Consider the following 12,390-nt stretch of genomic DNA (forward strand, 5'->3'; position numbering starts at 1 on the left):
CTGGTCTTCAAACGGCCGCCTCCCACCCCTGACAAACCCTGTGAAGGGTTTGGCTGAATATCCACCCGGTTGTGTCAGAACGCCCACTAGAATTCCCAGGTGCTGTGGCCATTCAAGATCCTTCCTCAGATCTGTTGCCAACAAAGGCTTCTATTTTGATGTTTCGATCCTGAAAAGCCACATAAAGAGCCGTGGGGGCGAAGTGGTGAAGAATGCAATACAGCAGGCTACTTCTGCTGACTGCTGGCTGTCGGCAGTTTGATTCTGACCAGCTCAAGGTTAACTCAGCTTAAGGTGGGACTAGAACTCTCAGTCTCCTGGTCATTCGTCCAGCCGGCTTTCACACCTAAGGCAGGACTAGAACTCACCATCCCGTGGGTTATAACCTGGGACTTTAACCACTAGACCAAACTGGTTTGCTTTAACTTTGCTAAGGTTTTCTGTCAGGGCATTATTTGGGTGAGCCCAGGCCATCCATGAATCAAAGCTGCAACTTTTTAAATAAATTACTAAATCCAAAGGATCTGGGCTGTCATTGTTCTTGCAAACATATATTAAATCTGTATTTTAACATGGTTTCACTAGCACTGATGTTGTTGCTAGTTGGGTAATGAAACATTTCCAAGAAAACAGACAAGCTCAGAGAGTACCAACCCCACCATTCTCCTCCCCCTCCTCTTCCTCCTCCTCCTCCTCCTCCTCACAAACCGTATTCCATTTGAGCACTGATAATATTACTTAGTTTGGGTAATGAAATATTTGCAAGAAAACAACCCAGCTCAGAGAGCACCAAGGACCCCACAGTTCTCCTCCTCCTCCTCCTCCTCCTCCTCCTCCTCCTCACCACAAGTCCTTCTCCTTTCTAGCATTGATGATGTTACCTAGTTGGGTAAACATGAAATGTTTGTAAGAACATCTAGAACCAAATCACCAAGCTCAGAGAGCACCAAGGACTCCACAATTTCACCTTATTAAAACAGATAAAGAACACTTATTTCCGTGATCTTTTTCATGCTGCCATTTATTTATTGTTTTCATTATACTTCATAATCATACAAATTTCCGCATTTCAACACTTTTGTCAGGCTCTTTTGCCATCCTCTTTTTTCTACTCCTGCATTTTGCCTTCATTCCAGCCAGGTAAGAAAGTGGCGGTCCTTAGAAAACTGATGGTGTGGTAGGATTTGACTAAACTCAGAAGGATGGGATTAAAAATGTGTTTTTGAAATTCTCCAAGCCAAGGGCTTTACCCATTGGACTCTGCCACTTCTCCCTTTATTTAGTTCCCAGCTAATTTCTGTGCGAATTGGATCTGATTTCAGTGAAAATAATGCCCCTGGAATGAAGCATGACCCATTTTTGTGTAAGTGTATGTAGTGCAATTAAATGAAAGGGGCAAAGGAATTAGGAATCCTATATGTCTCCTCCCTCACATGGTCAGGAGATAACAAAGGAACTGATAGACCACATGATGCCTCTTCCTCACTGCTCCTCTCTTGTCACACTATGCATCCACTCAATATAATTTGTGATCGAGGTGAAGATATTGTATGGTTTGTCCCCGGTACACTCAGCTCCGCAAGTCGCAATGCCCGTTAGAAACCATGTGCCGTTCCTTTCCGTAGCTACTGGAGCTCCACTGTTGCCTTCGTAGACTCTTTTGACAAAGGTAGGGTGGCCTGCACAAAAGGTATTGGGAAAAGATTGGGTCTCGTTCTCCTGCAGACAATTGACCTGGCTGACATATTCAATGTCGGCACGCTGAAGGGTGTTTGAGACCTGCTGTAAATAGTCAAGCTCCCACCAACCACTCAGGCTGCCTCTTCCTTGCTTTAGCAAGTACTTTGTGAGCAGACTGTTCCCAACGCAAATGGGGGTGACGTATTTGTTCAGGATGAACGGTGGGCTTAGCTCTAGGAGAGCGAGGTCGTTCTCATATTTGGAAGTCTCGTTGTAGCTAGGATGCTGGAACACCCTCAGGATTTGACGGGGCTGCTCAGTGTGCTCGAAGGTCCTGGTGTCGTATTCACCTGATTCAAGAGAAGAAGAACAAACCCATTAGGTGTGTTTTCAGATTGACCAAGATGCATCCAGGTTATGTCTCTCGTAGCCCCCCCACGGCTGGTATCTGCAACTCAGTGGGGAGGTTGAAGGGAAGGAACGTAGTTTGAAACACTTTCTTTTTTTAAAAAGGCACCGGGATCAGGGTTTGGATGATGTTGTGACCCAGTTTCCCAAACACGACAAACCCTCTGATGTGAACTCAAAAGATTCCTTTATTAGGATTGCCAGCAGCCCCGGCAAAAAATTTCTCTCACAGGCTACAAAGGTGACAATGGGAGAATCGACTTTCAGATGTGCAAAATTCTGTTAATGTAGCTTTACAACAAAGTAGAATTAACTGGTGGACTTCAACTTGAAGTCCATAGCTCTTAAAATTGCCAAAGTTGGACACCCAAGGGTCGCCAACCTTTTGGACCGCAGGGACCACCAAACTCATCATTTTAAATCCTGCGGACCAGAGACTCTGGGAAAATCCCCAAGAAAGTCTGCAGGAAAATTCCCCACCCCGTTTTCCTACCGATCCATCGTTCTTTATTTGGGATCGCAGGATACCGTCTCCATCTCTGTTCTCAGGGGGAGAGAGAGAGACTTTTGCTTCATGCAAGGAAAACAGCAGAAACAGCAGAAGTCTCTCTTTCTCTCCTGAAAACTCTGCCAGAAATGAGTCTTTGTGAGACTTGTCGCACCGGCACAGCCTTTTGGAGCAGGAGGCCTTGCAGGGTCCCAAAGACTCATTTCTGGCGGAGTTTGGGGGAGAGAAAGAAAGACCTTCGCTGCTTTCCTTGCGTGCAGCCAAAAGCAGAAGCAGAAATAAGCAGCCTGGTGGCCAGCCCAGGCACCTGGGGCAAGTGGGGCAAGTGGGGCAAGTTCCCCCCCCTCCACCCTTTCCCCCCTCCTCTCACTACCTCGTGTTGTTCGCAATGCAAGTGACGCAAGCCTTGTGTTCCCGCAGGCCATGTGGGTGGCTTAGCCTTGTGTTCCCGTGCAGCCTGGATTAATTGCTTTGAGGGTCACATTTCTCTGCAGACCACCAACATTTTCTCATGGACCACCAGTGGTCCCCCGGCCCACTATTTGGAGACCACCGGTCCCGACAATTGCTTTCTTACCTGCCACAATTGTGTAAGGGTTATACTCCATGCAGTGCGCTGCAGTGAGGACCCACTTATCACTAATCAGCACCCCTTCACAAAATCCTTTTCTATCGAAGCTGAACATGTAAACCTGGGAGCAGATAAATTGTGTCAGATTGTGACAGATGTACAAAGCCAGGACAGGGGAACCTCCAAAGGCCGAACATTTCCCACCCATTATATTTTGGGTTAAATTTTCCCTGGATTAAATGTCAACCTGTTTATCATTATCCTTTGCCAAGCACTCTCTAGTTCACTAGTGACTTCCCCGTGTTGGCTGTGGAATTCTGGGAGTCGAAGTCCCTCCTGTCTTAGAGTTGCCAACTTTGAGGAGCATCATCCTGCAGGTTGTCTTCAACTTAGGACCATAACAGAACTTGCCCATTATGATTGTAAAGTCATCATGGTCATAAAGAAGTTGATTGGACCCATTTTATGACCTTTTAGCTGTGGTCATTAAGTGAACATTACTGTTGCAAAGTAAATCTATTGTTCAGTATGGCCTGATTTTATTGAAAATGGCAAGCAATGCCAGATTTCAGCAAAAATGTCATAAAATACAGTCATGTGACCACAGATGTTGCAAACAATTGTACATTGGGTTGCCAAGTGCCCAACATGTAGTCATGTGAGGGGAGGGCAGGCCATCAGAACTTCAGAACTTGTTCATAGGTACCTTTAGAGACTATCCATCATACTTCAAATGGTTACTAACTGATTGGTGGTAATTCAAGGAGTACCTGAACTTTCTCATTCCAGAGTAATGATGCCCATTTTAGGTTCTTACAAGAAAATAAGAGGTGGAACTGAGTTTGGCCTACATAATTGCTGTGGTTCGCTGGCAGCCGACGCAGATGTCAGTGGAGTCGGACAGTGAGGAAGAAAGGGGACCAGTCAGGGAGTCTAGAGAGGACTGTGCCTGATGCAGGGATGGAGCCAGGACCATCTGAGAGTGGGATGCTGCCCTGGGAGCCTCTGGAGTCTGGCAGCAGCAAGGCAGAGGAACAAGGGGAGCCTGTTCCCAGTGTGCGTGTGTACAGAGCTGCTAGAAGGTGAGAGCAGCTGAAACAAAAAGGGCGACTTGAGAGTAAGGCTGGGAAGTGATGGCCCCTCCCATAAGGGATAAAAGTCAGACCTAAATGATGAAACCTATGCAGGAAGCAAAGTAGTTCTATCGGTTCCAAGTCATCCTCAAGCTCTGTGTACTTTGGTGGGGGTTTTTTTCATGTACTTCAGTTGGTTTCTTCTATAGTTGGTTGGATACTTCTGTTTTTTGGCAGCATTCTGCAGCATTGAAAGGTGTGTGCTTATCTTGGGGGACTGTTTAAGATTAGTTCTGGCTGGGAATGAAAACAATTCCCAGTGTTGCAATAAAATAGGTTTTGCTTTTAAAACAAGTTTGCGATTAATTATGTTTGACGAAGCCTGGCTCAGAACACCTAATGATAGCACTTCAACCCAAGGAACTGATCATTTTGATGGATTCTTCACAAGAATATGTGATGCAGCCTCAAGAAATGTAGAGCATGTGGTGGAACCTATAATTGAATTTGCTTACCTGCCATGGAACCTGTCCTTTCCAGCTGTTAAACTGACCCCAGACTTGAGTAGGAATTCTTCTCGGGAAGACAACCTGAGCAATGCTTGACTTCACTTGGTGGCTTTTGGTATCGTTGATGTGGCTCTGGTCCAATGAGAGTCTGGGTGTTATAGGTTCTGGCAATGTAATTGTTCCACATGAAAAGGGTCCTGGGAAGAGGAGGCAGAAGCACTGTTCCATGAGAAACGAATTGTCCAGCCACAACCTGAGTCTTCTCCAAGCTTAGAACAGAGTTGGGGTTGATAACCATCTAACTGAGTCTTATGGGAATGGTGCTACACAGCATCCTTCCTCGGAGAGAAGGAGATAGTGTCCAAGAAGAATGAAGCTTGGAGATGCTTGGTCACCGTTGGGACTCTTCAGAAGTTCTGGCTTGGTGAGTCAAACCATCTTAGCAATGCATCTCATTCTCAAATTATCATACAACCACAGCCTCAATCAGTGGTGTGATTCCAAAAATTTTACTACAGGTTTTGTGGGCACGGCTTGGTGGGCATGACAGGGGAAGGATACTGTACAATCTCCATTCCCACCCCACTCCTGAGGGAATTAGAATATTTTATTAAAATACTTTATTGGCCAAGTGTGATTGGACACACAAGGAATTTGTCTTGGTGTAAATACTCTCAATATACATAAAAGATACATTCGTCAAGAGTGGAGAATCATAAGGTACAACAATGATAGTCATAGGGTACAATAAGCAATCAAATCATACTAGGAAACAGATTACTGCAAAATCCCCATTCCCTCCCCACCCCACTAACCTGCTTTCCAGCTCTGTTCTCTCCTGTGCAGGGCAACCAAAGAAGACCCAGCCAATCATCTGGGACTCAATGGGAGGCAGATAATAGATGGGGGCGGGGCCAATCAGAGGTGGTATTTGCCGGTTCTCTGAACTACTCAAAAGTTCCGCTACTGGTTCTCCAGAACTGGTCAGAACCTGCTGAATACCACCTCTGGCCTCAATGCATAACAGACAATGGAGATCCTCAAATCAAAGATGATTGAGATGAGCAGCTACAGAAATGGAATGAATAAATAAATAGCGCCCCAAGTTTACCCGATGGTTCGCAGGTCTTCTGGTCTTCTAACAGATTGTATCCATCAACACAGGAACACACTGCCCTTCCTCTTCCCTCATTTCTGCAAATCTGCCCGCAATCTCCATTGTTCGCTGAGCAAACATCTTCAATAATGAGAGGGAAAGAATAGGAATGAACATATCAGGATGAGAAGGAAGATGCCTATCGGATACTTAGACTACTTCACCAAAAGTACTTTCCACCTGATGAAAACGTGACTTGCAAAATGGAAGGCTGGAGGTCTGGCCGGCTGAGGAATTCTGGGAGTTGAAGTCCACCAAGTCTTTATGAAAGGAGACCTAGAATGCTACCCTGTTTCCCCCAAAATATGACTTGCCCTGAAAGTAAGTCCTAGCTTGATTTTTACATATGCACCCAATATAAGCTCTACCCTCAAAATAAGCCCTAATTAAGATCCTACCCACTCCAGAGTGCACGGATCCAAATACAGCTAAGGTGGGGATTGGGGAGTAGAGCTGCCAACTACTTACTTTTGGATAGTTATAGCCAGACCTCACACACCTCCAGACACCTGCCTTGCAGGCCCATTTCTTCTGCAGCTGGCAAGGTTGGCAAGGCTTTCCTGAAGGCCTCTGTAGCTGATAACAAAGCTCAGGATCGATCCAGAGCTCTGTTATCAGCTGCAAAGGCCTTCAGGAAAGCCTTGTATCCGACAGCGAAAAGCAGGCCAGCGGGCGACGCACGCAAGTGAGGTTAGTCGGTGGATGACATCCCCCCAAAATAAGACCTGGTGCCTTTTTGGGTGGCAAAAAAAATATGAGACAAGGGTCTTATTTGGGGGGAAACATGGTAGATGTGTGTTGATGGTTCTTTTAAAGGAACACTTACCAATATAAGTCTTCCAAAATACCACCTGCAAAAAAAAAAACCGCAACAATTTACAACATTGCATTCGAATAAAAGTAAGATTTGATTCTAAATTCAGAGCCAAAGTTCATTTGTGGTAATGATCTCATTGTCTCTCAGGTATACACTTCCTAACCATGTCTATCAAGTAGACAATATATCTACAAGCCCCATCCTTTGAGAAGCTCATCTTGATCATAGAGTCTCTCCTTTGGTTTCAAATCTAAACAAAGCTTCTAGACATTATTGGTCCATGTAGATACCTTGGAAGAATAAAGGTATGCTTCCTGAAATTGAAGAAGGTCATATTGGACCTGATCTTGAAGGCTATGTTGGATCTATTCTGCAAGCTATTGCATTGGTAAACTACATACATTTCTCAATGCAATCCACAGGGCCAGTTTTGAATGAGAAAGGATCTAATTTGGCACCCTTCTATCCCAACTCAAATCCCCAGGAATATTCTTCTGGAAAAGACTATTTATGGCACCCTGATCAGGATAGGGATCAAGAGAGTGGTTATGTAACAAACTGAAGTGCATGACCTGGGATTGTCAAATTTGGTTTGGTTAGTAGGCATTTTGTTAGTTGTGGGGTGGGGAGGAGGAGGAGGAGGAGGAAGAAGAACAGGAGCAAGAGGAAGAGGAAGAGGAGGAGGTGAAGGAAAAGGGAGAGGAGGAAGAAGAAGAAGAGGAGGAGGAGAAGAGGAGGAGGAGGAGGAGGAAGAGGAAGAAGAAGAGGAGCAAGAAGAAGAGGAAGAGGAGGAGGTAGAAATTAAGTTCTCCTGATGTTTATAATCACCGTTTGAGCATCATCTTCAAAAACTTCCCTGGCTTCTTCAAAATCGCATACTTCCTCAATGCACTCTCGTTCAAGATCCCCTTGACGAAGCTCTTCCAGGTATCCAGAATTATACCTTCTATATCGGTGCAAGACAGAACTTGCCTTTTGCTGATTAATAAAAACTACAGCAGGAAAAGTAATGAGATAATCATAGACACAAAGGCTCTCTGGGCAAACACCCCCCGAAAAATGTCAAAAGATATTTGGGGTTTCCCAGTTTGGCTTCATAACTGTCCTCCTGTTTTTGTATGTTATTTTATCCAAATGAGCAATGCAGCCGTTTTTATCCTAGCTTAGAATGGAATTCAAAAAATGAAAATACATCATTGGCAATATGACTACCTATTGCCAATGAAGTATTTTGTTTTTGTGAATTCTGAACTAAGCTCCTATTTTTATTTTATTCAGCCTGACATTCACAGGGAGGCCGTGGGTTCATCTTAATTGAGACAAGGAACTCCTTCCAACTGTATTATTTTGTTGCACATTTCACTGGTCAATATCAAAACACCAAACTATGGTTGGCAAAATCAAAGGCAGCTCTGCAATCTTTTATCACCTTCCCCAGGAAGGTAATAATTAAACTTCCAATTTAGACTGGTGATTTTTATCGCTAGTCATCAATAGAAAAGATTTCCACAGGGGCTCAGCAATCATTATCAAAGCAATAGTAACATATAATACCCTAAAATGAATAAAAGGAAGTCGTAGTAATGTATGAAGGCTATAATTTAGCCATTTTGAATTAGATTTTTAGCAAATAGAACCCCAGTGCGTTGAAGATTCATTTCAGTGTAAATTCCTTACAAACAATCCAAGGTTAGATTTGAAATGTACATTTGAGGTTACTCATTCCATTATTGTAAATGTGGTTCTAACTTTTTAAAGGGGTATTTGCTCGTATAGCAGTCACGTTTTAATAATCTCTTTTCCCACTTACTATTTCCCAAATGCCTGTGGAGGTTCTCAGTCTCCAGGTCATAGTTGTCCCAAAAGTGTTTTTTTCAAAAGGCAACTGGACTGTCTTTTCTCTTGAAGATGTTTCACTTCTCATCCAAGAAGCCTCGTCAGCTCTGACCAAATGGTGGAAGATGGAAGGATTTATACTATATCTAAGCTTCTTGGATGAGAAGCGAATTATCCTCAAGACAAACAAAAGTCCCATTGCTTTTTGAAAAAGCACTTTGGGAACTATCTCCCAAATCTACATTTTATTGGTTGGGTAGAGGCAAAAGTTTAGGGTTGCCCACCAAATGTACACACAGCAACTTGGGAGCAAGTCCCATTAAGTACCTACACATTGAATTGCCATTACAATGAATGAGGGTTGTTTGGTTTAATTCGATATCCCTGCTATCTTTAGAAGCTTTTAAGTTCAACTTATTTCCTGTGGCTTCTTCCTTAAGTGGTGACCGAAACAGGTTTTCATTTCCAACCAAAAGAAACTTAGCTGAAAAAGGGAACCAACCTTCACAGTCGGCGAGAAGAAGGTATCCCAACAGTCCGAGGACCAAGGCAAAGCCGTGGTGGGCCATTTTCCTTCAACCTCACAGCAGCTTTGTTTAACATCACATGAACGGCCACCTCTGGATCACTCATTCCAAAGGGCAAGTACATATTTGCTTTGGGTTTAACACAGAGGTCATTTTCTTCTCGCTCAAGGACCTTCCGTGGGCCTTGCCAGATGCATAACAGCAGATTAAACAAGGTGCATTGGTCTGTAGGACATCGCACTGCTAAAAGGGATTAGGTTTTATTCATCTAGATCAGGGGTGTCCAACCTTGGCAAAGCTGGCTGAGGAATTCTGGGAGTTGAAGTCCACAAGTCTTAAAGTTGCCAAGGTTGGACACCCCTGATCTAGATGAACACTGGTTAAGAACTGATTCATCCATTTCATAAGCGTGTTAATCAGGGGTGGGATTCAGCTGGTTCTGACCGGTTCTACAGAACTGGTAGCAGAAATTTGGAGTAGTTTGGAGAACCAGCCAATATCACCTCTGACTGGCCCCGCCAACCCCATCTCTTCTCTGCCTCCCATTGAGTCCCAGCTGATTGGCTGGGTCTTCTTTGGTTGCCCTGCACAGGAGAACGTATTAGATCATTGTAGTTTTCTGTGGTTCGGCTAGGAAATACTGGGCACGATCCATTGCTGTTTACAAATACTGAGCCAAAGAATGTGTTAAAGATGTTGGCTTTAATGATGTCATCGTTACAGTCTTTACCATTAGGTCCTATCAGGGGTGGGATGGACCTTGAGTCTTTTAGTTTGTTGTTTACGGAATTGTAAGAAGCGCGGGTGGAATTGGTGCGTAGAAGGTTTTCCTCTTGTTTAATGTGATAATTGGTGCATTCAGTTTTTATCTGTGGGCATAAATTTTTGTATTGGCTTTGGAAATTGGCAACGTGACCAGATTGGTTTTTCCACCAGAGTGATCTCTTTTTGGATTGATCTTCCTTATGCACGGAGCATTCTTTGTCTATGCTCTGTCCATACTTTGTTATTTTACACAGTATCCCTTTTCCTTGTGTGTTTGTGCTCCTAGGCAGCCCCCCCCCCCCCATTATCTATGGAGCAGGATGTTCCTGGGAATTGTCTCCAAGGATGCGTCTAGCTCTGAAGCAAATTGCAGAGGCGAGAAACCAGATAGAAAAGGATACAATTCTCTTACAGAATGAATTCCTAACAAATGATTCCCATCATTAGCAAAATAATACAAGCAACGTCTTTAACAGAAGCAAAGAGCAAAAGTTAGAGTGATTCATGTCAATATGTCCTTTCACTTCTTATCCAAGAAGCCAAGAAACAAAACATTTTCAAAAGGGAAAAAAAAAACTGAGAAAGTCCAGTTGTCTTTTGAAAAAAAGCATTGGGACATCTCCATTAATATGCTGATAGAAACATTATCCTGTCTATTCTACCGTTGGCCGTGGGGTAGGAGGAGGAGGGGATGTGAAGTCCAAAAACTTCTGAACGAGAACAAGTTCCCTTATACATAGCTGAAGTTTCTTGGTGATTTGCAATAATCCAGTTAAAGTCATCTTGGCCTATCACCCTAAAAAACAAAAATAAATAAGTGCAAAACCAGCTTTGAGGGATCTCCATTCAGAAGCCCTTTCCCTTCTTGAATGATACCAAGACAGTTGAGAGATGAGTAAATACTGTGAGTAATTAATCAAGCTGGCAGCTCCTGCTGGCATGCTAATAATGTTCTCATCGGTTTAAAAAAAAACCACTTAGCTGTATTTTTAAGGCTGGGCGGTATTAACCGAAGCATTGTATCCAGATCGGTGTGAATTCCGATGGTTGGGATGCACCTGGAGGCTGGGATCCAGCTCCTTTTAAAAAGGGTACAGGAAAGGCAGAAATGGTTAGGAAGTCTAGAACCCGAGGCCTATGAGGAGCAGTTGGGGTCATCGGGGTATTTAGTGTGTAAAAGAAAAGAGTGATTGTGATGCAAAGAAATATTTATTTGGATTCACTTCTTCTCTCAGTGTTTTGTTTTGAGCCTCCGGACGGATGGATGGATGGATGGAGGGAGGGATGGAGGGAGGGAGGTGTGGAAGGATGGATGGATGGATGAATGCAGGGAGGGAGGGATAGGGGATGGGGGGAAGGATGGACGGATGGAGGAATGGATGGAATTCTAATGATAATATAGCACTAGAATAACAAAGTTGGAAGAGACTTTGTAGGTCTTCTAATCTAGTCCAAACCCGTTCAATCAGCAAACCCTATTCACCATTTCACACAAGTGATTGTATCCAGTCTCTTCTTTAAAACTCCAGTGTTGGAGCACCTACAACTTCTGAAGGCAAGACATCCTACTGATTGATTGTTCTCACCACTAGGAAATTTTTCTTTGGTTCTTGAAAGACCAAACAAAAGTTTCTTTATTGATTCATATTTTTTTTTTTTTAGTTATATAAGCATACCCAAATATGTTCTTTCTGGTAAGCAGTATTGTTGACTTGTTTCTGGCTTCTTTCAAGATAATTTGATTTCTGGCCTCAATAATTGATACTTACAATGAAGCAAGCCAAAAAAAAAAAAAGAAGAAGATTTGCTGTAGGATAATGGTGCCAGTGAAAGGGATCTGGAATGAAAGGGTAAAACAATGTAAGCAGGGGAAATAGATAGAGTCTCAACTAATAAAAAGAGGAAGATGTCGACTGAAAATCCAAGGAAGGACAACAGATGGCCCATCCATCCACTACCAAACATGATTATCTTGACGGTATCTTCTGGTTTTTGTCCTTAAGTCCCTTCTCATTTCATATTTCAAACTCTTCAAATCAAATTTCAGAAACTCTGGGCAATGTTTTGGTCAAAAGCCAGTCAAGTTTCATTCTCCTTGGTGGTACTAGAGAAATCCTATCAATTTGTTCTAATCAAGAGTTGATGGAGGATTTTGGAGTCAGAAAATGTTTCCTCCTGAACATTTCCTTCTATGCCGGTTGATCCGGACCAATCTTTCAAAATATGCTTTTCTTCTCAAATTCTCTTCCAAAGTTGGGACTTCTTTCTCTGGCATCCACAACCAGCTCATCCACAATCCACTTCTGATGGATACACATCAGTATTCCAAACCTGGATTTGTACGACAGTAAAGTTAAGGTAGCGACAGATTTTATCTTCCTGGCCTCTAAGAACACTGCAGAAGGGGACTGCAGCCAAGAAATTAAAAGACACTGGCTCCTGGGGAGGAAAGCTATGGCAAATCTAGACAGCCTACTAAAAAGCAGCGACATCACCTTGCCAACAAAAGGCTGTAGAGTCAAGTCCAGGGGTGGGATTCT

At 43.4% G+C, this 12,390-nt stretch overlaps 1 protein-coding gene across 1 annotated transcript; it reads right to left on the reverse strand.

The window, feature by feature from the left end:
* Window positions 1-1,003: 1,003 nt before the first annotated feature.
* Window positions 1,004-9,180, reverse strand: LOC113446853 (coagulation factor IX). The gene is made up of 7 exons (XM_026716691.2): window positions 9,061-9,180; window positions 7,551-7,714; window positions 6,732-6,756; window positions 5,861-5,986; window positions 4,756-4,946; window positions 3,174-3,288; window positions 1,004-2,030 (listed from the first exon to the last, which is right to left on the reverse strand). Exons 1-7 carry the CDS (start codon window positions 9,125-9,127, stop codon window positions 1,483-1,485), a joined length of 1,236 nt encoding a protein of 411 aa, XP_026572476.1. The 5' UTR covers window positions 9,128-9,180; the 3' UTR covers window positions 1,004-1,482.
* Window positions 9,181-12,390: the final 3,210 nt, after the last annotated feature.

Source organism: Pseudonaja textilis, chromosome 12, assembly GCF_049901715.1.
Source record: "Pseudonaja textilis isolate UNSWEBS1 chromosome 12, rPseTex1.2, whole genome shotgun sequence".
Lineage (NCBI taxonomy): Eukaryota > Metazoa > Chordata > Lepidosauria > Squamata > Elapidae > Pseudonaja > Pseudonaja textilis.

What these genes read in the sequence shown, in the direction of transcription:
- LOC113446853 (XM_026716691.2), bottom strand. Translation starts at nt 9,127, where the DNA reads ATGGCCCACCACGGCTTTGCCTTGGTCCTCGGACTGTTGGGATACCTT. An exon ending in GAAGACCTGCGAACCATCGG is followed by an intron (nt 4,947 to 5,860) that starts GTAAACTTGGGG and finishes TCCTCTTCCCAG; the next exon opens with GACCCTTTTCATGTGGAACA. An exon ending in AAGGACAGGTTCCATGGCAG is followed by an intron (nt 3,289 to 4,755) that starts GTAAGCAAATTC and finishes ATCTGCTCCCAG; the next exon opens with GTTTACATGTTCAGCTTCGA.